The sequence below is a fragment of the Sander vitreus genome, chromosome 16 (genome assembly GCF_031162955.1).
Source record: "Sander vitreus isolate 19-12246 chromosome 16, sanVit1, whole genome shotgun sequence".
Taxonomy (NCBI): domain Eukaryota; kingdom Metazoa; phylum Chordata; class Actinopteri; order Perciformes; family Percidae; genus Sander; species Sander vitreus.
The window spans coordinates 3,754,873-3,765,051 of record NC_135870.1 but is presented as its reverse complement, the minus strand read 5'-3'; the positions used below and the strand labels follow the sequence as shown (position 1 = coordinate 3,765,051).

The 10,179-nt window shown below is 41.2% G+C and overlaps 1 protein-coding gene and 1 pseudogene across 1 annotated transcript; both read right to left on the bottom strand.

Moving 5' to 3' along the window:
• Positions 1-115: 115 nt before the first annotated feature.
• Positions 116-4,027, bottom strand: LOC144531043 (tripartite motif-containing protein 16-like; annotated as a pseudogene).
• Positions 4,028-6,173: 2,146 nt separating this feature from the next.
• mrps24 (mitochondrial ribosomal protein S24) lies at positions 6,174-9,953 on the bottom strand. Its single transcript, XM_078270944.1, has 4 exons — positions 9,698-9,953; positions 9,007-9,084; positions 7,865-7,976; positions 6,174-6,652 (listed from the first exon to the last, which is right to left on the bottom strand). Exons 1-4 carry the CDS (start codon positions 9,740-9,742, stop codon positions 6,369-6,371), a joined length of 519 nt encoding a protein of 172 aa, XP_078127070.1. The 5' UTR covers positions 9,743-9,953; the 3' UTR covers positions 6,174-6,368.
• Between the last annotated feature and the right edge of the window lie 226 nt (positions 9,954-10,179).

Sequence of the window (10,179 nt, the reverse complement as noted above, 5' to 3'; positions counted from 1 at the left end):
CTGTACTTTGTGGTGTTTCAGGAGGAGAAGGGCCTCAGTTATACTCTCATATCAGTTTCACATTTTCTCCGTCAGCTTTGTATGAAACCCTGGAATGAAGACAGGAAGAAAAGACTTTGTTTATGTTAGTTTATTCATCATGTAAAGCTTCAGTTTGTTCACACATCCCATCAGGAAAGTCTGTTCAAAGACTCTTGTTCAATGATTTCATCAACACATTCACTTCATCCACACAATCACTTAGTTTGAACCAGAATCTCAGCTATGTCAAAGAGAAGAAGGACTTATTGATTATGATTATAGGTGTTATTTACAGGGCGGATGGGGGGGGTTACACCCCAATAATACATTCTGGGCTTTTTCAGAAGTTTTTTGTAATTTTTTACACTTTATTTAAGATTTTGTCGTTTTTTTTCAAGGTTTTTTTTGTGGACAATTTTTTTCACTGTTTTGTTGCTTCTTTCTGAGTTTTTGTAGCCTTTTGACGTTGAGGTTCTTCTTCGACAGAGTTTTCGTTGTTTTTGTGGCTTTTCTCAATACATGCATACATGTCCCGGGACCTCCCTGAATAGTTGGAGATCTCAACCCCCCCCAATGTTGAACCCAAAGTTACCCTTGATTATGATAACAACATTTGGTCCAACGAACAAATAAATGTAAATAAAGATTTCTTTCCAAAGGTCCAGAAAGAGAAGAAAGTGTGTAGGATAAAGGAGGTCTGGGGCTTTCTCTCTTCAGAGCCATGCAGTGGAAGAGAAACAACAACATACAAATACATCGATACAAATATTCATCAAATATTTAGAGCACAGAGAAGTTTTCATGTTAAGTTCAGGTCAACAAACATCATCATGAGCAGTGAAACAGACACAGGAAGGAGCACCGCCTAAAGACACTCAACCATTTACACAACAACTAATGACAAGATGTCAAAGTACCGCCCACAATGTTTGATTGACAGCTGATCTCTGAGCAGTGAAGAAACGCCTCAACAATCAGCTCTCGGCAACAAACATGGAGACTAAAATAACACGGTTCAACGTTAAGGTTTCTACTTGTCCGGAGACAGTTTTTACTGGCCCCTTTCTTTTTTTAAACCTCAAAAAGGAATGTTTGAAAAAAAGATGTCAAACTTCGGAAAAAAACATGATTTTTTTTTTTTTTTTTTTAAGTCGAAAGCATCGGAAAACAAGTCAAATGTTAAGAAAAAGACGTCCAATAATGTTTCAAAAAAGTTAAAAACATAAAAAGGTCAAACTTAAGTAAAGAAAAGTGTCAAAAAAACATTAAAAAAACATAAGCAGCGTCAAAAAAAGTCTAAAACAGGAAAAAAAAAACATCTAAAGAGACACCAAACTTCAAAAAAGAAAATAAACATTAAAAAAGCATGAAAAAACAGAAAGCATCAAAAAACAAGTCAAATGTAAAAGAAAAAAGTCCTAAAACGTAAAAGATCACTTAAAAAAAAAACTTTAAAACCGTCAAAAGCTTCAAAAGTGTAAAAACCTATTTTAAAAAAAAACATCCTGTGTCAAGCACCAACTCAGTTCCTGATTGGCCAACGGCACATTCAAATCTCCGAGTGTTCTCCGACGGGGCAAGAGAACGATGACGTCTTTTATGATACGATCAACAGGCAGGTGGGTTGTTAGATTTATTTGCCCCGGGCCATCGGGCAACCCTTATTGTTGAACCCTGAATAAGTTGAAGAGTTAAAACACTGAATTTAACCCTTAAACGACTTCTATTTCAGTTAAAGGTCCCATGACATGGTGCTCTTTGGATGCTTTTATATAAGCCTCAGTGGTCCCCTAATACTGTATCTGAAGTCTCTTTTATATAGGCCTTAGTGGTCCCCTAATACTGTATCTGAAGTCTCTTTTATATAGACCTTAGTGGTCCCCTAATACTGTATCTGAAGTCTCTTTTATGTAGACCTTAGTGGTCCCCTAATATTGTATCTAAAGTCTCTTTCCCGAAATTCAGCCTTGGTGCAGAATTACAGCCACTAGAGCCAGTCCCACAATGAGCTTTCCATAGGGTTTGCCATTTCTGACCAACTGCCACTTTGCTCGTTTGAAGGCCATGATGTCTCTCTCTCTCATGGCCAGGCCAAATTCTCTGGGCGGGCAAAGCAGAGAAAGGGGAGGTAACCTTATGACCTCATAAGGAGAAGATTCCAGATTGGCCCATCTGAGCTTTCATTTTCTCAAAGGCAGAGCAGGATACTCAGGGCTCGGTTTACACCTATCACCATTTCTAGCCACTAGGGGACCATAGGCAGGCTGGGGGAACTCATATTAATGTTAAAAAATCTCATAAAGTGAAATCTTCATACCATGGGACCTTTAATACAACTCAGCAGTGGATCTAGACCAACCATAAACCCAAAATCCAGCATAGAGCGGTTGAGTGAATGTGGTCTGGACTCTGTGGAGGAGAGTCATGGTTTCAGAGACGCTGTAGAAGGACAGAATACCTGCACTGTGATCCAGGTACACTCCTACTCTGGAGGACTCAGGACATGAGATGGGAGTTTGGACATTGTTGTACCAAAATGTATAACTGTTTTGTTTACAACTTAGCGCCCAAGATTTGTCATTTCGTCCAAATCCACATTCACCCGACCCCCCTGCTCTGCTGATATTCTTGTATGCGACTGCTACATAAACTCCTCTCCCTCTCCTCTTCACCTCCCAGTAACAACGTCCAGTCAGACTCTCTCTACTCAGGACCTGACGCCAGATAGTGAATCTGTCTGGATGACTAGAATAAGACTGTAGTTGTCTTATTAATGTTGCTTTCCTGTTCCCCTCAGATAATAACAGCCATGTGTTTGCTGTGTTTGGATCCAGTGTGATGTCACGTGAATATTTTAAGAATCCAGCTCTGGTCTTGGGCTCTGGTTGTGGCAGTAAAACGTCCACTTCAGTCCCTGTCAGTGAGTCGTTTGCCCTCTTCTCTCTCAGGACGTCCTGTAGTTTATCTCTGACTTCTGACACGGCCGCTGTCACGTCCTCAAAGCAGCTCAGAGGACAGATATGGATGCTGGATGTAGATTGGCTGAGTGGTGACAGTGAGGGGTAGTTGTGTAGAAACTCGTTGTGATCCTCTGTGTGTGAGAGCTTCTTCAGCTCAGCGTCTTTCCTCTTCAGCTCAGTGATCTCCTGCTCCAGCTTCTCCTGAAGCTCTTTGACTCGACTCACTTCACTTTTCTGCTGGGATCTGACCTGCTGCTTCACATCAGAGCTTCTTTTCTCCAGGAGACGGATAAGCTCGGTGAAGATCTTCTCGCTGTCCTCCACTGCTTTATCAGCAGAGAGATTGATGGCCTCCGCCTGCTGTTGAAGCAGCTTCACATCTTTCTCTCTGTCCTGGATTCTCTGCTGGATGTTTTGTCGACTCCCCTCGAGCTCTCTCTGCCTCTCAGCTCTCTCTGCTGCAGCTGAGACTGTGTCGTGGCCTTTATGTTCGTCCACAGAGCAGAGATAACAGATAAGCTGCTGATCAGTACGGCAGAACATCTTCATCACCTCATCATGACGAGAGCAGACGTTCTCCTGGAGCTTCTTGGACGGCTCCACCAGCTTGTGTTTCTTAAATGGAGCGACATCATAATGAGGCTGAAGGTGTTTCTCACAGTAAGAAGCCAGACATTGAAGACAGGACTTGTGTGCTTTGAGTTTTCTCCCGGTGCAGAAATCACAGGCCACATCTTCAGCTCCAGCATAGCAGTGATCAGCAGGAGCAGCTTGGAGTCCAGTCTTCTTCAGCTCCTCCACTAAATCTGCTAACATGGTGTTTTTCAGTAGGACAGGCCTCGGTGTGAAGCTCTGTCTGCACTGAGGACAGCTGTGGGTTTCCTTCTCATCCCCTTCATCCCAGAAGCTGTTTAATACAGTTCATGCAGTAGCTGTGTCCACAGGGAATAGTCACCGGATCCTTCAGTAGATCCAGACAGATGGAACAAGAGATAGGTTTCCCGGTCCAGCTGAACTCCTTTCTGCGCCATTTCACCTCTCGCTCAGTGACAACGACTGTCTGAGTTTCACTTCCTGAGAAGTGGAACTAGTTTGAGCTCTGATGTAAAAACAGCAGTGATACTCTGTTGTACTTCAGCAGCATGTTGGTTACACCCATCTGCAAACTGTAGATCTGAAGGGGAGGGAACAAGGAAATGAGTGGACAGAGTGGAGATTTAGTTTGTACCAATACATAGAATGTCAGATGCAGTGTGCCAAAAAATGTCCTAATGGATCCAGTCGCATTTTGCAGTTTGCAAGCCAGCGTGCTTTTCTGACCCACAATCCTCTGTGCCGCATATCTGAGCAAGAGGGTCAATGTTTAAGGTACAGTGTTATCGCAGTTGTTTGTCCCAATTGTCTGCAAACTGTACTGCAGGCAATAGTACATACTTTGTAAGGCAGGGGCAGTTTGAACAAAAAGTAAAAAGAAAAAGGTATGCGATAAGGAACACAGCCGTAGTCTGACCAGGACAGATTATTGTTTGTGTTTTCTGTGTATTCTCTTATTGAGTTTTGTGTATTTTAAAAGTCCTTGGGCTATACATGTGACAGTATGTTGTGTTGGTTCATGCTGTCCCTGTATACAAAAAAACCCCACTTTAAATATAGTTTACATTATAACGTAGGTCAGACATTTTCCTGATAATAAGCCTGATTTACCAAAGTTAGTCTGGTTTAATTGGAAATCTTGATTTATAAGAAACATCCCTCTGCTTTGGAAACAAAGTGACTTTCTCAAAAATGTTCTCCTGATTTACAAACCATGATGGAAAAAGGATGACACCTTAACATTTCCAAATATAAAGAACAGTCGTGTTAGAAAAATGATGCTTGTGAAATAGGTTAAACTGTTGCATTTCTGGACATGTCAAAAATGGTATGTCTTCTGGTGTGGAGTATTCCAATGGTTTTCTGAAATGTACAACTGTGTGTTCAAGCCTGAGCCAGAGGTGACACTGTCTGGCTACTCCCTGTCTCTACTGACTCATAGTCCCTCTGTACAGCGCACCATTATGTATGGAATGTTAATTGCAAAGAGACTGATTTTAAGGCATTGGAAGTCAGAAGCAGTGCCACTCTTCAAGACGTGACTAACAGAACTCACCTCTGTATTACATATGGAGAAAATCCGATATGGCATGACGGACAATAATAAAAAACTCTACAAGATTTGGCAGCCATTCTTAGACCATCTTGCTCAATTTGACGGAGAATTTCGGGAGAAAGACTAAAGATACAGTATTAGGGGACCACTAAGGTCTATATAAAAGAGACTTCAGATACAGTATTAGGGGACCACTAAGGCCTATATAAAAGAGACTTCAGATACAGTATTAGGGGACCACTAAGGTCTATATAAAAGAGACTTCAGATACAGTATTAGGGGACCACTAAGGCCTATATAAAAGAGACTTCAGATACAGTATTAGGGGACCACTAAGGTCTATATAAAAAGAGACTTCAGATACAGTATTAGGGGACCACTAAGGCCTATATAAAAGAGACTTCAGATACAGTATTAGGGGACCACTAAGGTCTATATAAAAGAGACTTCAGATACAGTATTAGGGGGACCACTAAGGTCTATATAAAAGAGACTTCAGATACAGTATTAGGGGACCACTAAGGTCTATATAAAAGAGACTTCAGATACAGTATTAGGGGACCACTAAGGTCTATATAAAAGAGACTTCAGATACAGTATTAGGGGACCACTAAGGCCTATATACGTATATATACACATGTACGGTGTCCTTGATTGCTGAGAAAGGACACCGTATACATTATTATATAAAAGCATCCAAAAAGCAGCATGTCATAGGACCTTCAAAATGTAGCTTGCGTTTTTTTAGTGCTGCCTTTTATATTCAATTCAATCTTCAATTTGTTCGATAAAAAAAATGTTGGAAATGATTTATTTTCATTCATTTTAAATTCAACAAGCAATTTGTTGCATTTTAGCAGAATACTGAAAGCAGCAGAACTGAGTCCACTTACACTTACTATCGCAAGTATCGTTATCGTGACATTCAACGTTATTGCATATTTTCCTCACATGGTGCAGCCCTAATATAATCACACATACAGTTTATTAAACCTTGTAGTAGCTACATTTGTGTAAAAATTTCAGCCGTAATGTTTCTCACGCATGATTGAATTTTCTTTAATTCGGAGAGTTTGTTTAACAAAAGCAATACACCTTTTGACAATTGAAAACAGATGGAGACAGGAACAAAGTCACCATTTTATACCAGAACTAAACCCAGCAGGTGGGGCACAGTCTCTAGAAGAACCATTCAGTTTCAGCACTACACAGATCCGTCAGAGGTACTTGTACACAGCTCAGAGGTACTTGTACACAGCTTTGTCCTGCAGGGTCTGAACCTCGAGCTTGACGGGGCATTTGTACAAGTGTGACAGCAGTGACTCTGAATAGCCTATTAAGAAGTAAAACTTCTGTGGGGGTAGTTTCTGGAGCATTAGAGCACACACTATGAGCACGTTGCCGCGCCTTTTGATCACAATCTCATTGGCCAGGCAGCCGTGGAAGGTCCCGAACATGAAACGCCTCACGAACATGTCCTCTATGGTCCGTTCAGCAGCACCCTCCTCTCCTTTCAGGTTACCTAGAAGAAACAGGAAGGAGAGATGTACTGAGACATACAGCAGTAATCCAACGATTAATATGGCTCCTGGATTTATTAAAGTGCTCATATTATTCTCATTTTCAGATTCATAACTGTATTTAGAGGTTATATCAGAAGAGGTTTACATGGTTTCATTTTCAAAAAAAACAACATATTTTTGTTGTACTGCACATTGCTGCAGCTCCTCTTTTCACCCTGTGTGTTGAGCTCTCTGTTTTAGCTACAGAGTGAGACCTCTCACTTCTGTTCCATCTTTGTTGGGAGTCACACATGCTCAGTACCTAGGTAAGGACTACTAGCCAGTCAGAAGCAGAGTATGAGGGCGTGCCCTGACAGTAGCTAGGTAAGGACTACTAGCCAGTCAGAAGCAGAGTATGAGGGCGTGCCCTGACAGTAGCTAGGTAAGGACTACTAGCCAGTCAGAAGCAGAGTATGAGGGCGTGCCCTGACAGTAGCTAGGTAAGGACTACTAGCCAGTCAGAAGCAGAGTATGAGGGCGTGCCACGCTAGCAGCTAGGCGAGCATTATAACGTGTGTTACAAAGTGACGCACGTTTGTCACGGAAGTAAAGGCTGGACTACAGAAAACTCAGATTGGACAGATAGTCTAGCTAGCTGTCTTGATTTACCCTGCAGAGATCTGAGGAGCAGTTAACCGTAGTCCTCAGAAATCCACCAGAGTTTCCACTGTTCCAACAATCACTACTCTGGTTTGGTTGAAATAAACCCTTAATTCACCCATTTACATGTGAAGATATGCTGGCTCTATACACGCTAAAAGTCCTGATTATTTAAATGGAGGCTGGTGGGTTTGGTGACGGTGATTTTGGGGCTGTTTCATGTTAAACAAAAAGGATCTTACTCTTTAACAGAAAGGTCTATCTCTGTAGGGATCCTTTCCATAATGTTGTCAGACACTTAGAATAATAATCTGAGCCTGTCAGCGGCAACAACAGAACTTTTAGTGGACGGAAACTGACGGTTCGCGGCTGTCAGTTACAGCTTTCTCGCTCAATACTGGACCAATTTCAAAGATTGTGGTTATTAGTTACTTAGACACCAATGCTTTGAGCCTTTCCCACATGTCCTTTTGTGTTTCATTTTGAAGTCAGGCTGAAGAAACATTACACCATTAAAACTCTAGATATAAGCTGTTAAGTTGCTCTTTAACGAGCATCATGGTCGTGCTCACTGGTGTTCTGTGACAGCCATCCTTTGCGATGGCCAATGTGATGAGGTGGAAGTGCTTGCTCATAGGTCAAAGGTTTGTCTCCTTTCCCCACTCGGACACGGGCTGCTCGGTTCTGGAAAACAAAAAAGAAAGAAAGAGGGCCGAATGTCAGTAAAAAAAAAAAAAAAAAAAAAGTCTTTAACTTCTTTGTTTAGAAGCTCTCTAGTAAAGCAAACTGATAACTAGACGATGAGTCTTGATCCAAAAGCCGAGCGTTCATTCATGCTTAATTACAGCTTTATGCAAATACCCAAATATGTAATGAATGTTGCACTAAAAGGACTGTAACTTTGGGAGATAACTACTGCATTTTGTAACTCATATGGGCAAATAAGTATTGTTTAAAGTGCTCATATTATGCTTTTTGGCTTTTTCCATTTCCTTTATTGTGTTGTATATCTTTTTTGTGCACGTTATAGGTTTACACAGTCCTGTCAGGGCACGCCCTCATACTCTGCTTCTGACTGGCTAGTAGTCCTTACCTAGCTACTGTCAGGGCACACCCTCATACTCTGCTTCTGACTGGCTAGTAGTCCCTACTAGGTACGGTCAGGGCACGCCCTCATACTCTGCTTCTGACTGGCTAGTAGTCCTTACCTAGCTACTGTCAGGGCACGCCCTCATACTCTGCTTCTGACTGGCTAGTAGTCCTTACCTAGCTACTGTCAGGGCACGCCCTCATACTCTGCTTCTGACTGGCTAGTAGTCCTTACCTAGGTACTGTCAGGGCACGCCCTCATACTCTGCTTCTGACTGGCTAGTAGTCCTTACCTAGATACTGTGTATGTGCGACTCCCAACAAAGATGGAACAGAAGTGAGAGGTCTCACTCTGTAGCTAAAACAGAGAGCTCAACACACAGGGTGAAAAGAGGAGCTGCAGCAATGTGCTGTACAACAAAAATATGGTGTTTTTTGAAAATTGAACCATGTAAACCTATCCTGGTACAACCTTAAAATACAATTATGAACCTGAAAATGAGCATAATATGAGCACTTTAAGACAGACTTGAAATAATGTGAACCTATTATTTAATACAGTAGTCTTAGGAGGGTCAAGACACTTATAACAACAGCCCGATTGTTAACTATGATGTGTTTTTACCTTGCAGCACACTGCAGTGACGTGGAGGGCTCTGCTTCCAGAGGAGCTGCATAATGAGCCGGACCTGGCTAAAGCACTCTGCAGAGGAAACAGGAGGAAAGGGGGGGGAACAATAGATTATTATGACTAGTTTCTAAAAAACAGAAGGCAAATTTGCAGGCTCAAATAGGGGTCAGTAAGAGTTGAGCTCATGAAATGATGTTCAGTTAATAGAAAACTCAAGTACGGTACTTCAGTAGTTTTTCTTTACCATTTCCATTTTTATGCTGCTTTAAACTTGTACTCCTCTACATCTCAGAGGTAAATATTGTACTCTGTACTCCACTACATTTGTCTGACAGCTTTAGTTACTTTTCAGATGACAGTTTCCTCCCCTTCATGTCCAGTGAAAACCTCGTATCTCCAGATGTGTTGATGTTGAATAATGAACTGAAGAGCGATATGTTCCTTTATGTGTTGAGGGACTTCGTTAGACGAGGTTAAAATGGAAAAACGGAGATGTATCACACGTTTAACAACATGAGAGACCGGAAGCTAACGTCTTACTGTAGGTTACAGCGTTAGCTTCTAAATAAACACGCTCTCAAACTGTAACGTTACAGCCGAATAACGCAAAGCCCACTGATATGTTACAATGTCACAACATGAGTTCATAGAAATGTATCAAACGTTTACATATTGTTTAACTTACCAGCAGCCTCACGCTCCCTGTGCTGCTCAAGGACGCCGCCGCCATGTTTTTTGAATATTAAACGTAAGAAGCGTAGAGACAGCTAAGAGTATTTTCTCAAATGTGTTATTATTCCGATGTAGTTTTAACATGTAATTAAAACTGAAACACTCAAATGATTATAACTCGTGTTAATATTAGTCAAAATTAGTTTGTCTCCGGTACGCAATGCCTGTACACTGGAACTGTTTATCCAACAGTCGGGCATCTGTTTCCGCCGGACGACTGTTGCCATGTACCAACCGGATAAAGACAAAGTAAAAGAACAGCTAGCTATTAAGACATTTCTAATAGCTATTATTGATCTTAGAGTTGATAGTTTTTCTATATATTTTTTTTTATTTTTGTGTGATTAATGATGTCGAATCATACGTGTTTTTGTTTTTAAATTACTTTTATTGAAATATTTACATACATATCATGGAATTTATTTACATTTTTGG